Below are 19,061 nucleotides of genomic sequence, written 5' to 3'. Positions count from 1 at the left end.
TAAATAGAGGAATCAAGTGGCACTATGTAAAGACAAGTTGCTTTAAATTCTTGAAAAGCTTTTGCACAACCGTGCTTGATCAGGCTAAAGTATACTTTGAGACCTGTTTGGCTTTACATAGTGTCACTTGATTACTCTATTTAGAATTAGACAAATACGGCCATTTACAAAGATTATCCCCTTAAAGGCGCTCTTGAAACTAATACAATTCTTCCAATGCTAACCCCAGATTGTTATTCATTTAAAGGCTCCACGGGGACGCGGCGATAATGCGGAACCGTCCGGACCTCGTCCGCGTTCCGCAATCCGCCACCGTGGAAGACCAATCCTAGTTTCGGACAGCAGCTTCGAAATGAGGTCCGAAGAATAAAGGCCGACGCGGGTTTCGCAAAAACAATTCGACCTTTCACCTTTTTGCGGAAAGACTCTGACGTGCACCCATGACGTAACCGTTGCTGAGCTGGTTCTTTGTGACGTAACAGCTGGCCAGTAAGCCCGCAAGCAATCCCGAAAGGGCTGTCGGGTTATGTGAAAACACGAAAGAATAAAGTACGGAACCTGGTTTTAAAAAAAATTTCCTGTTTTTTAGCCCTAAAAAAGTTTTTTTTTCATTTTTTCTACTGGTTAGGTTCCTTTTAACCTCCGTGTAAACCACCAACAGTTTGGCTATTGCGGATTGAATTCGTTTAAAGTTAAACGACGAACTAAACCGACATCCACTGACAGTAAAAAAGTTTTCATTGCAAGTTGAGCCTCGCAGTAAATGGACGAACAGTGAACGTAAACTTTTAAATCGCGCAGTTGTAAACCTCAATGTGTCGTACGGGACGGGATTATAGTGGTGTGTTGCGTTTTAAGAATCTTTTTCATTTAAGTATTACACTCTTTTTCAACAGTTTGGGTTTATTTCTCACAAACAATATTTTATTTCCAAAGACTAGAAGCACATCTTAGTTTAATGACCCTTTCAAAGTCTGTGGCACCTCCTATATCCATGTAAAACTAAACCTACACTTTTTATAAGGAAGCTTGTCACTGTAGCTCTCGTGTGCCTCTTTCATTACTGTTGCTGCCTTTTCAAGCGCGTTTTGGCGATATTTAGTTTTATCCCACTTTTTAAACATTGTTATTCGCCATTTTCACAGTTCTCTTGCAAAAGTTTTGGAATTCAATTGAATTAGGGGGCTCTGCCCAATTTAATGAACTTCCTAACAGCAAAAAGGCTACAACGTCCAGTTGCCGATCATGTCTCAAATACACCCTATTTGACACTTTGATATAATCCAACTAAGTTAAAAGATCAACAAACCGTGTAAGCCTATAGCTATCTCGTAACAAACTTGTTAATGCATAAAACGTAGCAAACTCTGGAAATTGTCAAATATTGCTGCTCGTCAAATAAAAATAAAAAAACCAAAACTGTCTCAGTTCGTAGTTAATTAGTTCTGTCTTGTTTCTAATAAAATTTTGTTGTATTCCTGCTGTACGAAATTTATAACAATTTCCTTAGTTTTGTAACTGAACTTCTCAAACGTGTTCAAGGCTGTTTCCGACTTTCGTTTCATCTTATATTTCTTTTGTTATACACTGGTGTTAAAACCAAATCGTTGCCGCCGTAACAATGTGTTTTTCGCCTACGTCACAATGTCATTTTTCGTCTCTGTTTTAATGAGTTTCAGCATCTCCACACTACCCATGTGGAATAACCCTTTTGCTATTTATTCTTCCCGCCTCGCGTTTTATTCTGTTGCCTCGTTGCTGTTTCTTTTCCCGCCCGCGATTTGACCTCGAATCACCTGCGAGTTTTTATTCTTGAAAATAAACACATTACTGTTTCGGAAAGGCATTCACATACTTGAAAGCGGCAGACTTTCAACAGGACAAGTGCGTGGCAAAAAGTGACTGTCTTGGAACTTTAGTTTTGTTGTGTCTATATTTTTACATTGAATACATTTCTACAAATATTCTGCCTGTCTTGATAGCTCTCAACAAACACGGCCTAGGCCAAATATTGTCTGTTTGCTCGTTTGTTTTTTAGTGGACTTTTAAACAATAATTTTGTTATTATTCGAATAGGTATGGTTTTTGTTAAGTGAAGTTTTACCTGCGTTTGCAACATTTCTTACAAACATGTTAATACGGTGATCCATTTTAACCAGGTGCATTTCATACCATATTTTATTGATAGGGAAACCGTATAAAATGTTTTACGTCATACATCAAAAATTTAAAACTGATTATATTAAAATTTGTTAGTTGAAAACTTTTGAACTATAACAAAATGTTAGCTTCTCAAAAAGAGGTAATGGCAAGTCCATTTTTTGTCAGAATAAACCAAAATGTAGGTTTTAACAAATAGTTCCTCACTTGGGAACGGCCTGTCCCATCTTACGTACCCCACATCACCATACAGAAGATATACTGGAAAATCTTACCTGTATGAGTAAGCCTGGTAAATTACCCATATATTAGTAAAAAACTGAATTTTATACAACTTCAACAAATATGAAATAACTCAGATATAAAAATAATAAAACCAGCAAGAAAACACCCCTATTTTCTTCAGATTGATGTTGTAAAAACGCCGTCAGCCTATTGAAATGTTTTTGTGTTAAAATAATGGCTACCATTGGGTGCTTCAAAAAATAATTAAGAATTGGCGCAACCTAATGGCACGTCGATGTAATCCCCAAGTCCTGACTCAGGCAACGTCCCATCTAGGGCAACCTTCCCCTAGCCCCTTATAAAAATGTTAAGGCGATATCAAGAAAGTTATCATTTAATTGATTTCTTACTGTTTAAATATAGTTTTAAACTGAGCAACGCGGTTTAAAAAGTACAGGAACCAGTCATCACAGAATGTGACAACCTTAAATCTATAGTTGCTTTTTAACCTATTTAGTGTAGTTACCTCAAATTACATTTAACCTTATATAAAAAATTAATTGTAATTCATTATGGAAATAAAAAGGTACAATAGCAAAATAGTTAGCATTCAAACGGAACATTTAAAAAAAGAAAGGTTGGGGCTGGATCAGTGGCGAAAGTCAGCCCGGAGGTACGGTAAGAAGTTTCGCAGGTAGGCTATAACACGCTGTATCCAAAAAATGTCCTTTTTTACCAGGTGATAGCTTTTTCACCAGCCATCCGCCAACTTCCTTACATGTACCGACATTTAAACTAAGATTTTAAAATATTTGTGCACGACATCGAACGATAATATCAGGTTTTCTTAGATTACTTGTTTTGGAAGTCGTTATAATGCAACATTGTGACGTCATCTTCAAAAATTTCCATGCGTTCCGGTAATAGAATTCCACTTTCAATAACTACCCTATGCCAAAGTTTTCCTGGGAACCTAGTGGACTCTTACAGATATACAAAAGGGGTAGTAATAGCCTGCCAGGTGGAATTCATATAAGGAGACGTCCTGTATTGAATAGCAATGCTTCTAAAAGGCATCGACTTTGTTCAAAAAGAAACAGATCCATCGGACAACATACACCAAAATCCAACTTTGCCAAGGATATTGCCGGCAATAGTTGCTTGTCCCGGGAGTGCAAACTAGGGTCATTGACACCAGTCCAATTTCAAGATCAATTCGGAAAGGTTATAATTGCAAGCTTACCGCTGCGAGAAATGTTCTGGTATTTTTGTTTTTTAAATCGCTTGTAAATGATAAACTGGATTACTACCACTAAAAAAACGGCGTTTTGCAGGGCTTTCTCTAGCCAATTTACGTTTTTGTTTAAAACCGTGAGGATGGTAAAACCATTATTGAATTTGACTTTACTGTAAACATTAAATTGAGTTTTTATACGGAATCAACGCACCATAGCGAACAATAGGCGAATTAAGTTTATTTATGATCTATCATTCCTGTTAACGGTACACCGTAGTAGAAGACTCTTGTAGTTTGCACGGAATATTGAACGCATCATGAAAAGACGACCCCCACTTGTACATAAGTAGGCCTAAATGTATTAAACATACTCCACTTAATGTTAAAACGTACCCAACTTGAAATGTGCAACAATGCTTTGTAGACAACGGGATCAAATGTCGATCCATATTATTTTAAAAATACATAAACTTGTCATATTATAGCCTACGTTACCTTCGGTAACCCACGTAATATTTCTATTTTTAGCCAACATCCACCACCAATTTAAAAAGCAGTTCAAGCAATCGGCTTCTTAAAAAAATGCATTTCTTTGCGTAGTACGCCCGCGCCAATTTTTCCGGCAGGTGCCAGGTCCCACGGTGGTCACGAATTTCCAAGGGTTTTCATTGGAAAAATCAATCGATCGGCAAAACACAAAAGCGCAAACCGAGATTTTGGACTGTTAGCTCCCCCCGATTGGCAATAAACGTCCAGGGCGCTGCGGACCCGGGAAAATCGGCGTTTGCGTCACACATTTGCAGGGTAATTGGAAAATGTCAATGTCGCAATTAGGGCCTTCCGGTTGGGAACAGACGTCCCGGGGAGGAAACCAAGTGAGCGTTTCTTGCCAGCTTCGAATCGTGTTTATCCATTTAAGACGATATGCGGGATGACTTTGCATTCGATCCATCAGCCTTAAAGTGTAGGGTTGATTTTTAACATTTAGACGACCGCTTCAGAAAAAAGATTGTCACCCTTCTTTAACCCCGCCTTGGTACGTTTTGTAAAACACATTGGCCAGCCAAGATGCAACTCTTTTAAAACATGGTATTTTGCTAAAAGTATCGCTCTATCTTTCTCGGAAGTTCTTTTCTGCCCTTTTGTGACCTGATAAACTACAGTCTAAGGTTCTTTTTTCACTTAACGTTGTGTTATGATGAACTTGTATCAGGCGTATGGGTGAAGGCTTTAAAACTGCTCTTAGCCGTGCATAGTAAAAATAAAGTAATAGATAAACAGCCGTTAGACAGAACACGATACTAGCATCAAAGACAAAAAACGATTTGCTCTTATTGGACTACGATTAGGAAATACTTACATTTTTTCTAATCTTTTTTTGGTAAAAATACTGTCTATATCAAGGGTGGGCAATCTGCAGAACAAACAGAGTGAAAATACCGTAGTCATTTAGTTTTAATCCACCGAAACGAATGCTCGAAATAGTAGTTTTGTGACCTTTTTTAACACAACGTGTTAAACCCACATTTGGTCTGTCAAGCAAATCTACCTGGAAGAGGGGAACAATGCTGTGACTACTAATCGACAGTGTTGAACCATGCAGTCGCAAAATCATAAATTGATAGCATTGCGCCTCCGTTAGTATTAGGCAATTTGAAAATCATGCACAACTTTGCGGATACAGCTAAGAAGTATAGAGCTAAAAAAACGGGGATCACTTGTTTGATCGTTTTTCTTTCGTACAGAACATGTAATCAAAAGTAGAGTCAAAAAACTGGTAAAGCAGTGAATACAAACCGTATTCAAGAGAGAAAATGCGTTCGTCGTGAAGGATTTCAACCAAACCCGTATTAAAAAAACGTATTTCGCCTTTTCGAAGTAGAGTTTATCAAAAAAATAAAATAAAAAAAACATTTCGCATTTTCCGCTGCGCTTTTCGGCTCTCAAAATCGGCCCTCGACGCCGTTAACGACAAGCGTCCTGTATCGCCACCGTACGACCAAACTTCGACCGCAAATCAGCCGCAAGGGCGCGCTCAAGCGTCGTCCAGCATATCCTGGAGCGAGACGGGAAGATAGGAGTCTCCAGCCTTCTGGAAAATGACCCCCTTGTCGATGTATACCACGTGCTCCCCGAGGCGGTAGAGAGTCTGGCCGTCTCTGTTCTTTGGAAGAGGCATGAAGAGGATGCCGCGCTCTTCGGCTCGCATCCGGATCAGATCCCGGAAGCTGGAAGGCACGGAGGAAGAGGACGGAGGTGGAGGAAGAGGTGGACGCGAAGGATGCTGGCGAAAGTCCGGAGCCTGGATGTTAAGGGGTTACAAAGAGTTTAAGTTCGCTGTAAGAATAGTGTTGGCGGAATGGACAAATAAGAGTTATTTTGACCATGTATTCCGGCGGATTTAGGTCTTTATCAGACGATTTCGATCTTATTCTGTACTGCCTATTACTGCGTATTTGGTTGTATTTGTGTCGTTGGTCTTAATAGTATGGTTTTATAGAGTTTTCTCCTTCAGGTATTGTTCCTTTTTTGGATTCTATTGTGTGTTCCCGGCGGAATATTGGTTGAGGTTGTTGACGTGAAACAAGCATTGAAGCTAACATACAGGTTCGCCACACAAATTTTATGAAAAAAAATGTGGACGATATTCAAAGATTTTACAGCTTTTTGGAGATCTAAAATTAGAACGAAGAAAACAGTATAAGTCTCCTGGTCGAATAACAAATATTTGAAAAATTGGCTTTACTACGACACTTTCTAAACGCAAAACTTGGCAGGACAGAAGAAATTCAAGACTTTGAAAAAACATAGTTGTTTTATAACTTTTTAATAAGCAAATCAGTAACTTTGGCAACCCTGTACGTGTACTGTACGCCATAATGGTTTTGGAAACACAATTAATTTACAGATGATGTGTTAAAACGTATTAACATATAGAGAAATTGAATGTAAATCATCTTAATCGTCGAATTTCTTGTATTCAGGGTTACTACACAATTTTATAAAAAATCCGAAATAATTTAAGACTTTTCAAAGACCTAAAATTGGAAGAAAAAAATACTCACGTGATCTAGCTCCTCTTGCTCGTAGCCGCGATTCTCCTTTGGGTGGTTCCCCTCGACGGCGCGGCTCATCATCTTTAAAGCTTGCTTAAAGGCGTCCTGTGATTGGACGAGTTGGTGGGCGTTACATGGGCGTTGTTTTGCGTTTAAAGACACACTTGACAGATAAGCAATAAAAACTAATGACTTTAGTAGCAATTAGGGATGTTCGACAATATCGGTTCGTTTCCAATGCCTGATGCCAAGAGGTTGTTTTGGTATCAGATACCAAATAACATAGGTATTTCAGCCATGATTTGCAATCCTACCCAGCGATTTCTACCGTGAAAGGTAAATTTAAGTAGCATAGGTTAACAACTGGAGGTTATTGAATGTCTTAAGGCTTAAGCAAATTTTGGCTTATAAACCGGAAAAAAAGTCTTTTGAACGTTCTAAATTATTCCATTTTGCCTGTTTGAGCATAGAAATGACGTCATTCGGTATTTAATCGGAAAATGATACTTTGTCCAAAATATCTTGTATTGGTGTCAAAAATGCAAAAATGTATAGGACAACCCAAAGTGTAACAATATAACACCGTACAGCTACCCTTGACGCGAGTTATGTAGCACCTTCCTTTTAACAAGTAGTCCAACAAGTAGCATTTAGTACCTTAACAAGCGAATTTGTGTGCAGCTCTTCGGAAATCATCGATTTCCATCCCGTGTACCATTTTCCCACCTCGTCAAAGTCGGGGGTGCCGTTCAGCCAAACGCTGAGGGCCTGAAGCCACTTGGGAAAGAAGTGCTTTTCCAGCAGCGTCACTAGGCTAGGTAACGGAATAAGGCCCTGGAAGAATACGTTTGTGTTGTTTAGTATACTGTTATAACTGGGGCGACTACTTTTTGACATAAAATTGAAAAATGTTCGCCTGTGAAAAATGAACTTTTGACCATTTTTGACTTAAAAATAAATTTTTTTGGACAAAATTTTGAACTATTAGGAGAACGTTGATTCAAGTACTGCATTAGTGCCATGACTTGTCATGTCGAAGTATCATATTACTGATATCAAAAAAATATAACGATAAACTATTAAAGTTTCCAGCTTTATGGGCAACAATTCAACAAAAAATACCACAAAAACCAACATGTAGCTATCTAATCGTTTTATTTGTAAAACTTAAATAGCTTAATTTTATAATAAAATAGATTAATTTTTTTATAATAAATCGCTCAATTTTATAATAAATGTTATATAAAACCCCTCAATTTCAAACTAAGACACTCGAGTCGATAACGCCAGTCCAAATGAAGTCAATTCATTTATCCGAAAGACTGGAGTCAAGTTCAAGTTAAGTAATTTTACCTGATAGAATGTTCAACACTTATCATTTTCAAGCCTGATATTTGGGTAAGGCGCACTGCCGATGGATTCGATAATAAGGTGACGCTAGCAATATCTAAATAAACTAAAAGCAGGCTTGGGTTTATCCAAGAGGAGTTGGCTTTCAGTCTTAGTATTTATGTCAATTTACCTCCCAAGAAACGACCGCTTCAAAGTCTTGCAGATCTTGCTTTCGGGGATCCACCACAAAATCTTGAAGGCATTTGGCTAAAAAATGTTAATGATTATAGAAAATACAAGCTTTGTTCAATCTGGGATATGTCTTAATATAGTAGCTATATAATAAAGAGGTACCGGAGGCCTTAAATATCCGATGGACATGAGTTCAAACCTCACTACAGGCCGTTTTTATTTCTAGCCTGACCTTGCTTGCATCATTGGTCGAATGATTCGCTTAATCTACTGAAGGCTCCCGGTTTACTATGATACGTAAGTCGTAATCGTTGATTAAAAAACGACTTTAGAGGCTAGATCCCTGTTGTTGTACAATTCACACGTATGTGTATGTATCCTACATTGGTAGTAAAATAATATCGAATGAGCACAATATTGGGCATCATCGAACTAAAAACGCAGCATCCAAAAGGTTAACTTACGATCCCCATTATTACCTAGTTTGGGCAAGATTGTCTTGATGACGAAAGCATCCCAGCTTCCTCTAGAGAAGACCTTCTGCCAGGGCTGAAGGATAATTTTGGCAGAGGGATCTCTTGGATGCCACATCTGTAGAGCTCCACTTAGCTTGTGTCTTATGGGTCCGTACCTGGACGAGGAAGTACAGAGTTTCAGGGTGGAGATCATTGAATATGTGAGGTGAATTTTGGCATTTATGAGCCACCCAACGTTCATTACCCGACTGTAGGGTTGACCCAGATTAATTTGGCCTTGCAAACGGTTTGTTATGTTTGGGTACAACAAAGAAACGCCATACATATCAAACCTTGCGGATCCATAACTGATTTACTTCAAGAGAACTGAGTTACCTTCAGTTACATTGGGGGCCTTTTAAAAGGCTTATCGAAATCAGTCAGTCTAATCATGAATACGGTTTAACCAGGAGAAAAACAACTAGCCTACTGTGAGGTTCGAACTCACGACCTCTGAATCGACCATCACACCGTCAACATTTTGAAGGCACTCCGTAATCGTATTCCGTAATCGTTGGTATGTACTGTGGGGCTAGATTAAAGTATACAGGATTGTCATTCTACCAACTGATTGTAGCCCTACCTACTGAACATTCTACACGTTTTTATTTCCCTAAGCCCAGTAACAGAATGCAATCCCGACGGCTTTTACAGATATCTCTTTTCACGTAATAACTGTTTAGGCAAAGCAGAAACGGAAATACAACACAAATAACGAGTGTATAGCATACGGCCCGGTTGGAAAAGTTACCCTCGTCTTACAGTGATTCAAGTCGCTCGTTCAAATGGGGCAACCAGGGGTGGATCCAGGAATGGAGGGGCACCGGGTCCGTCAGGGGGTTCCACCCGTCCACCGCTTTCTGCATCTGGGGAAGAACCTGCGTCGAGAAACAATGGGGTTGAAGTTTAAGGCAGAAGTAAATACATGTAGTAGATCAGGTCTAGGTAGCATTGTGTGAAAGTTCTATTATACCAATGTGCATTGTACACGTCATTGTCGTTTGAGGTGGCTGTAGGACGAGCCATATCAATTTACATTAATTTTGTCGCGAATTTGAGAACCGGTGTTAAACCAGTTGTCCATTATATTTCACTGGTTCTGTGACGAATATCTTATGCTTAGTTAAATACGTTTTGCACATTTAGGGATCATGGAGACATCAGTGATTAGATTTCTCAACCGACAACTTAATCCCCCTTTCCCTTAATAACAAAAAAATGACGGATGTTATAATTTCATTCATTGAATGTAGAGTTTTCTTGTACTTCCAATGGTTTTCAAAAAGTAAAGTATTTCCCCTGAAATTGAAATATTTTGAGCAGGAAAATTAAAAAACAAGTAAAATAAGAAAACATCATCGAAAACTGTGATACGTTTCCTATTAAAAACTTTGCAAACTATTAAAAAATGGCCAAAAAGTAGTATGGTTGGTATCAGTGATTCGCCCGTTTCTTTAAATTCGCAACAACAAACGCAATCTTCCACCAGCTGGCTGAGGATGTTCTCCAGCATCCAGGGAGGAAGAAGAGGCATCCACTGCTCCACGAGGATCAGGACCGGCTCGCATTCGTGAGGATCCCAAGTGATGAGGTGCGATCGGACACGTGGCATCCAGCAATCCCACATCATATGCTGGAAGACATCGGTCTCCTCCGACACATTCTGGTAGCAGAATTATGTATGGATTTAATTGCGAAAAGGAAAAGGAATGACCGTTCGTCGTGTTTATTCCGACAGCGACACCCGGTATTTTAGGCAAAAAGAACTAGTGTTGTCAACAAGTCATTTTGTAATGACTTAAGTCCCAGTCAAAATTTGAAAAGTAACTGAAGTCCGAGTCAAGTCTTTTGGAAAAATAACAAGTCAAGTCCTAGTCCAAGTCATCGGTTTCCCAAGTCAAGTCATTATGAGAGCAAGTCAATTCAAGCCATGTCATTGACATAAAAGTAAACTGGTAAACTATTATAATTGGTAATCTCGTCCGATTATAAGCAACAATTTAAATAAAAAATAACACAAACGCAATATACAAAAAGCAAAGTGTTTAATGTGCAAAAATTAAGACAAATTTTTAATCAAAAACACTTAATTTAATCCCAAGTTATTAGACAAAATGACATAAGTCCAAGTCAAGTCATTTGTCGAAAAGACTAAAGTCAAGTCAAGTCATTTGAAAACAGTCAATGACTTGAGTCATTACAACACTTAGAAGAACTAACGCCGATCCTATTCAAGAACCAATTACGAGCGAAAAATTACGAAAAAAAATCGCACATTTTACCGAAGTCGGCCTCGGGAGTCAGATTCGGGTTATTTTTCATTAACTCCGCAGTCCTAGCTATAACGAGTGATTCAAAACATACAATGGTATTGTGTTTTACGGGTTGTTAAGCAAACAAGTGGTTTAGCGCTGTAGTTTATATGGTATATTCAGGGTTTCGGCCTCGACATCCTTAAAAAAGAGAGGACACACTGATTTGACGACTTAGATATTTCTGATCAGAGCTTATACCCAATACAAGTTCGTCCCTATAGATTCTAAATATTTTATGATTATGAGTATCGATACATGTACGGCCTTTTACCGTTTTTAATCCGATATTATATGATAACATTACTATTTGAAAATTTCTGAAAATTTGGTTAGAAAATACTCATTTTACATGTGAAGATGATTATTTACATAATATGGTGATTTTCGTGAAAATCGCGATATTTAATTACCACTTTAACATATAAAGGGGAATCGTTAACCAAAAGGGAAATGTATATGGCTTTTTTGACCTAATTCGCTTTAAAGGTAACTTACCTGTACAGAAAAGGACGACTTGTCCAGTTCGAACATCAGCTTCCATCTCTTCATTTCACCGAAGCCGTAACGCGGGTGCTTGAGAGGGTTCCAGCTGAGGACGAAAAATACACGGAGTTTAATGCGAGAAACGACAGGAAAGATGCGCAAAGAGACATATAGCACAAACGAAAAATAACTATGGGGCATTGGGGTAAAGCTAGGAAGGGTATACTTGAGCATTTTTAACTTTCTTTAGCGTAAAAGAGAGTTGTGTGCATTGGTTTTCGTTATAAGCTTTAGCAGCCGAAAAAAATTTGCTTGTTAGTTTAAAGACTGAGGAACATCTTAATAAAAGTTTGCTTTAGCAGTACAGTTTTCTTGTTTTCCTTTGTTTTCAAGTTTGGAGAACCATTGAACACCGAAAATTACTAAGTAGGCAACGCATTTTTTATTTTTGTTTGTTACCAAAACTTTCAGGATTCAATAATTGTAGCTATAAAACTAAAAACAAGTTTTCTCGTAAAAAAAATTAAAAATTTTTGTAGTCAAAAAAGGATAATGACGTAGTGAGAGAAATGGTATAAAAACCCTTGCAATTGCAACATATACACAGGGCTTACTTCGCGAGATATTTCTGTAGTAAAGGATATACCATTACCCTCGCAAGGTTGGAAAGCTCGAACATCCGGTATTCCGCAAAGTACTTCTCCTGAAAACACAGAAAGTTTAAACACCTAAACGTTATTCGTCGCCGGTTACGATGTTTAGGACCAGGGATGTCATATAATACGAGATCGGAGTCGAAACCGGATGTCAAGTGGTAGTGTCGGTACTCGTTTGTTAACAAGGTGGTATCGATGTCGATACGATACCAAATTAATATTGGAATTTCATCCATGATTTATCAATTGCAGCTATATGACCTTAAAAGGTAAATTTATCAAAAACAAAACAGTAGGTTAACAACAGAATAAAAAGAAATGGCTGACGACTAACCTTAATGGAAATGTTAGCCTAACAACCTGAAAACAACCTTAAACGGTTTAATTTACTCTATTTTGCTTGTATAAGCATTTTGACGCATTATGACGTCATTCGATATCGGATACGAGAGCGATAATTTTGGTCCGAAAATATTCAGGATTGCTGTATTCTTAAGTAAATAACCAGAAGTTTTACAGTTTTGTTGTCAACTGCTTGCTTTGGTTGTGGTGTACATATTTTAATAGACCGTATTAACATAGCGACAATTTAAAAAGCGATTTCCAAGTAGCCTGGGTATTTAAACTGAAATCCTGCAGTTGCATTTTATATAATAATTTAGCCGAGCAGCAGTATAAACTCACCATCACGCAATTTACGCCAGACATACAAAATAAGGTTTTAATCGAGCCCAGAGGAGATAACAGAAATCACCGATTAGTGATCATCATAAGATATCTTAATTCTTTATTGCCTAAAAAGCAATAAAAATATATACTTCGACAACAACAAAAAACACTCTACTACAGTGTTTACCCAATTATTTTTGCGGCGACCTAAATATTATTAGCTGAGGTACAATAGCAAAGGTTTTTGGTGACCTATTTTGTTTCACTGAACTCTTAGTAAACTGAAATAGCTTCCCAACGCCAAAAACAAACCACTACTTTAAAAGCTAGAAAATCTGCGTGAACACAGGATACCTGAAGGTCTCCAATGACCTCAGCGAAGTGGTCAAGGAGTTCTTCGCAGTGGATATCGGAAGACAGCTTTTCTTCGCACGATTCAATGGTTCGCAAAACGGTCTAAAAGGTAGTTTTTAAATGTAGATGAAATGGAGAACAAAAAGTTTTAAATGTGTGTTTTGTAGCATTTTTTTTTAATTCAAAAATCAATCAGAAATAAAATTTAAAGGCTATGCATAGAATAAATATATAGGTTTGTGTTTATGTAAACCTGTTGTTTGTGCAACTTTTCAGTTTCGATTAGGCAAAATTGACATTATACGCTTATGGCCTGATAAAAACAAAGCAAAAAGTGCTATCTGCTATGTAAAAATTAAAATTAATTTATAAATGTCGGGGCAACTTTGCCTGCAATACAAACCAGAAAAAACGTCAAAAAATAGGCGAACACCTGGGGTCGAAAATAATTTTTTTTTAGTTTGTAGTTAAAATGTTGGATTCATAGATTTAAAATTATTTCGTACCTCAACCCTGTTAATTTCGGCCGACTCTTTCTCCAGAGTTTCTTCCAGTTTGATTTTCTGGTGTTCGAGGCCAACCGATCTGTCTTCTTCGTACTGCTTCTGTCTGTCGACCTAAAAACACAAACAAAATTGTTAAGTGAACATTACCAGGCAAGGTAAAATTGTGCAAAAACGTGTTTAAGTTGGCCAAACGTTTTAACAACTCTTTAAAATTTAAGAACTGTTTACTAAACAAATAAAAAATACCAAAATTAAAACAGTTACTACAGTAGAAACAGTTACAAAACCAATCCTAAAGTAAAAAAATCCTTAAAAAACGTGGGGTAAATTATTTAAAATAACCAAAACACCTTTCCATCACTTTGGAGACATAAAAACTTAAACTTGCAAAAATCAGCGTTTCTAACAAAACTCAACAACAATTATATCAAAGAAAAAACTGCAGATACAGATAAAATCTTCTGTTCAGTTTCTTCGATTAGTGTCTCCAGGTTGTGAAGCAGCTCCGGACAGGAGAAGATGTCCAAACGATTGTCCATTGCCTCCGCATTTTCATCGCTGTCCGCATCAGACCCAGCAGCCACCCTCCCGGCGATTGCATGGTAGCTGGATAAAGCAACCATAACAAATATTCATGAAAAAATGCTAAATATGGTAAAACTTTAGGGATAATTGTAAAATAGCGGCAATTTTGGCTGCCATGGTGAATTCAGAAACTTAGAATACAACCACAATGGTGGCATTGTTTTGAAAAAGACCGTATGTAGTATTCGCAGGTAAACCATCGACCTTTTAGGCTAAAGCACTACAAAAGGCATTATACCTATTATTCAATTGTAGAACCTACAAAATGGTATATTTTAGGAAGAAAGAGTAATAGTTGTTAAATGAAATTTTAAACTCACAAAAATTGTTTTTAATATTTAAAAAATAAAACCATTTAGTTGAAATATTTGAACAAGGTGATCTACAGCTGCACTGGCTTCAGGATTATTCAGCACCAAACTACCATTTCAAAAAATTAAAATGTGCATCCTGTATCCAGTTTTTAATCTATCAAAAAAATAATCTTATTTACACATTATAATAAACTAAAACATTTTTAAAAAATATGTAAAAACCTCAAATGAATAAACTCTACAATGACATATAATTTGACTTGTAGCGTTGTGGCGTTACAGTCCATGCTCAATTGCTCATCTTAAACACAACTTAGTAGAAAAGTATAAAATTTAGACCAATGTTTTTTTCTGATGAGTATATAGAACCATTTACCCTGAAAAGACTTTCTTCTCTTTCCCAGTCATGTCAATAACTTTAACATTGGCGTGCATGCTGGGAACAGCAGGCGAGTGATCAGGCGACGATATTTTCTTCTTTTTCATAGTTTTTCCACTCTTTCTCAATTCGTCGATGGTCTTGTACTTATACTTTGGCTTCTTTTCTTTCGGTTCAAAACCTTTTCGCCACTGCTGAAGTTCCTCCTGAACAATGTGAGTTAATACATATTACAATACCAAATCTAACAGCTTACGGAAAGTAACTAAAATGTACATATGCACAATGTGTATTATGTGATCAAGCCATTGGAGTAGTACTAACCAATGATAACATCACCTAATACAGTGGTCGGCAAACTGTGGGCCGCGGCCCAAATGTGGGCCGCAGAGCCTTTTTAGTGGGCCGCGAGTCACTTTTGGATAGTTAAGTGTTATCACGTAGTTGTGGGCAGCGTGATAGCCTTACATTTATTGCACTTTATTTTAAAAGTTGGTTTGGCATAAACATTTTTAAATTGGCTCAGCTTGGAAAACCCTACGTGTCAAATGTGGCCCTGAGAGCCGAACTATATTTTTTGCCAACCATAACTATATATACATAAACAAAAAATGTTTCGCGCTTCGCTCTAGTAACCTTTTTTATAGTATCTTTTATATTATGACTTGGCACTGTTTTGGCAATCAAGGCTCCATGTTATATTAAACCTTCAAATCAAATATCCCGAATCCGCAACTATTTCGTAGTGGTTTTACAGAGTGGGTCTTCAAAAGCTCTGAAAAGAGTACGGGCCGCAACAAAAAGAGTTTGTCGACCACTGACATAATATATAGTACACAGGATGCCCTCAGAAAGGCTTACCTGAATCATTCAGTCTGATTAGGTTTATAGTGAAAGCAAGGCCAGGCTGGAAAAAAAAAATAGCCTGTGGTGAGGTTCGAACTCACGACGTCCGGTCATGCTGGTACCGTCACTCTAACAACTGAGCTACACAGGCTCAGCGGAAAGTAAGTTCATAAACACCATAGCACAGTTGCCTGTTGCATCCTAATTAAGCTGACTCATTTAGATAGCCTTTTCAAATGCCTCCAAAGAACTCATGGAAAGTACTTAGCATAATTATTCCGCAGTAAAAAATCATTATTCAGTCACAATAACTAGTTAACATAAAACATTAGTTGGTTGACCTACGGTACATAAAAACAAATTAATTAATGTTTACTATGAAGACATTTTTTGCACATTGTCAATTTTTTTTTTAATACTTGTTGTGTATGTCAAAAAAGGATAAATTTAATGTTATTTGGATATATATATACACTTTAATTTTTTGCGCAAAATCGATAATAATTGACAAACTTACATTATAAACTGCATTTTTTGGTAAAGTTGTATAAAAATACAAATTTGTGTCAATGTTTCCTACCTCATTATTACCTTCCTTATCAAGAGTTAGTTATTTCAAACTTCAGCCTCTTTTAAATTAATACATATACATTTCCTTGCTTGCACAAAAGTCATGGCATTCTGACATTTTCTTCCCCAAAATGAACGCAGTGTCTTTTGTTTTAGTAAAAAAGAAGAGTTTTAAAACTCAAAAGAATAGAACAGATTTAGAAGTTCCTAAAAAAACATAAAAAATGAAACAAACCTGAAACTCTTTATCCTCCTCCTCTTCAGAGTCTTGTGTTGGAAAATGGATGAGTGATTGTTTTGTGCGTTCGGTGCCCGCTGCGCCCAGACCCACTTTCCTTACCCTTTTGTGTGCCTCAATGGGGTTAACGATTCCTTGGTTGCCCCTTCCAAGACCCTTACCCACTTTGTAGCCCATCTTCTGCATCAGTTTCATTCCTAAAATTACAAGTGACTGTTTAAAAAAGTAATTGAGTGTGTGTAGTGTAAAAAGTAGTGACACTAATAAAAGCTAAATGCTTGATGCAAATATATGTTTTTTTTAAGTTGCTGCAATTTATAATGTACCAGTTACAATATTTTTTGAAGCATTTAATTTTGAACATTTATACAGACGGCTGTACATTTATATAGATTTAAAACAAAATCAATGTTCACCAGATGATATAATTACCATGAAGTATAAAAAAACAAATTTATTTAACATATCCTGTGTCTGTGCGCCATTGTTTTGCAATGTCATAGAAATATTACATTTATTTACCTATTCCCTTTGTGTGTCTCTCAAAGCTGGCAAATTGCGAATCAACTTTTTCTTTTTTGCCCTTAGACTGAAAGCTGTAAGAGGCTTGCTTTCCAGTGCCTCCAGTTTTTTGGTCTGTTGTATGGAAAGTCTTTTGAGACTTAATAAAGGCATCAGATCTGAAAAAAGAAAAATATATGTATATATAGTCAACCCTAACTGCAAATTAAAGCCAAATTAAATAAGTTCAACACAAAATATTTTCCATATTCATATCCCTAGACTAATTCAATTAAAACCAAAAAAAGTAAAATTAGATTCACAATCAATGTGAATAAAAATATTTATTCAAATATCTTGGTGGAATACTTTTACCAGAATTGCAGTTAAAATATAGTGATTAGTGACAAATAGAAAATTGAGGAAACAACTCACTTTGCACCATCACCAGCTTCATCCTTTCCCACTGCTGGTTCTTCTTCAGGAGGCAACCCTGTTTGTTTTACTCCTCCACTGATGAAATTAACTGGAGTCGAATACTTCTGCTTCTGCTTTTTAAATGTGCTGAGTAAGAAATGGTGCATTAGTTTAATTAATCACAATCAAAACAATAGGGAGACTATAAATGTTTAATTGGTTGGTTCTTTTACAGCACACTCTGCATAAAAAAATAATGTCGACTATTTGGTGAAAAAAACTTTGAAAGTGAACAAAACGGTGAATTAAGCAACAAAACAAAGAAATCCAGTTATTTCATAAGACAAAAAGACAGAACTTTATTATATAGCGGCACAAAATTTCAGTTCATCTTCTATTACAGCCGTACAACTGCATAAATATTTCACCGGTGTAATATCAATTTTTTTAATCTGGTATCATATAAAAGTATGTGCACATATAAAATATCATTTGATAATACTTTAAGTCCAATATTTGTTTACAAAATAATCCTGGATTAAGATAAAGTGAAGTTTTAATATGAATAGGTTTTACCTCCATCCACTTTCTTCATCTTTTGCCCACATTCCATAAAGTGCATCCTCTCTTGTTTGCTTGAACGTGGGTCGGTTTGGATTGAATTCGTTGAGCAGGTCACCATTGTTGACACTGAAGCTTTCTAATTCATTCCCGTCATCAGAATCATACAAATTTGCCATTGTATGGCAGGTTTATTTCTGATTCTCACCAAAATAACATTAGTTAAAAACGAAATTTTCTAAAATAAACAAACACATGGCATTTGCAAATATTCCCATATTTCTCCATAATTTCGTGATGCATCTGTACACCTGAGATTGCATTTAAAGCAATTTTTGTTTTCACACCTCAATTAGTAAATCACACACTTAAACATGGTGTGCATAAAAGCTATACTGCACATGCAAGATCTTAATAAAAAGTGCAAGAAAATGCAATTTGGAGTTACGGTCGTATATATCAAAAAACACTTTTAGTTTATGTTGTGAGTTTGTGCAACCATCAGCAAGGATTGGCGCTGGTCTAGCTTTCTACTACATCGTTTAAGCAATTATTAAAGCACCTCACATTGTTCAGGACCTGGTTAGGTTGTCGGTTAGTGTTTGGGTGAGGGGTGGATTGTATTGTTATTTAATCATAGTACTTAACCTACCCAAACGCTAACCCGCACCCTAATAATGTTCGTTGGGTAGGCTCCTAGACCAGCGCCAAAAAAACTCATAACTTTTCTCAGAAATGTGCATTTTTCAATTAAAACTCAGCTATTAGTTATGTACCTCTACAAAAGTTCTGCTAGGGTCATATCAGTTAATTTACTACTAAACTAAACACTCTAAACATATCTTAAAAATGAATCGACTTTGTCCTCGTCCATTTGTCGTTAACCCCAAAGCTAAAGTGTTTTAAAAACTTAAAAAAACGCAAAATACGACTGTATAATTTTCTGTGGA

The 19,061-nt window shown here is 36.8% G+C and overlaps 2 protein-coding genes across 2 annotated transcripts in view; one reads left to right on the top strand and one right to left on the bottom strand.

Moving 5' to 3' along the window:
• The window catches only part of LOC146167119 (uncharacterized), a 52,368-nt gene extending 50,532 nt beyond the window's left edge, over nucleotides 1-1,836 (top strand). The window contains exon 22 of the mRNA XM_083385466.1: nucleotides 248-1,836. Within this exon, the coding sequence (XP_083241592.1) occupies nucleotides 248-370 (123 nt within the window). The 3' untranslated portion in view covers nucleotides 371-1,836. The remainder of the gene's footprint in view (nucleotides 1-247) is intronic.
• A 3,229-nt stretch (nucleotides 1,837-5,065) lies between these two features.
• On the bottom strand, nucleotides 5,066-18,340 carry LOC146167118 (tuftelin-interacting protein 11-like). The gene is made up of 17 exons (XM_083393360.1): nucleotides 18,127-18,340; nucleotides 17,569-17,697; nucleotides 17,155-17,312; nucleotides 16,630-16,829; nucleotides 14,976-15,184; nucleotides 14,150-14,306; nucleotides 13,701-13,811; nucleotides 13,195-13,296; nucleotides 12,130-12,218; nucleotides 11,528-11,621; nucleotides 10,204-10,380; nucleotides 9,480-9,595; nucleotides 8,682-8,833; nucleotides 8,201-8,277; nucleotides 7,336-7,512; nucleotides 6,688-6,783; nucleotides 5,066-5,924 (listed from the first exon to the last, which is right to left on the bottom strand). The coding sequence occupies exons 1-17, from the start codon at nucleotides 18,288-18,290 to the stop codon at nucleotides 5,658-5,660; spliced, it is 2,475 nt and encodes an 824-aa protein (XP_083249486.1). The 5' UTR covers nucleotides 18,291-18,340; the 3' UTR covers nucleotides 5,066-5,657.
• Nucleotides 18,341-19,061: the final 721 nt, after the last annotated feature.

Source organism: Ascidiella aspersa, chromosome 1 (assembly GCF_963924565.1).
Source record: "Ascidiella aspersa chromosome 1, kaAscAspe10.2, whole genome shotgun sequence".
Classification (NCBI taxonomy): Eukaryota; Metazoa; Chordata; class Ascidiacea; order Phlebobranchia; family Ascidiidae; genus Ascidiella; species Ascidiella aspersa.
This window is presented reverse-complemented; position numbering and strand designations above follow the sequence as displayed.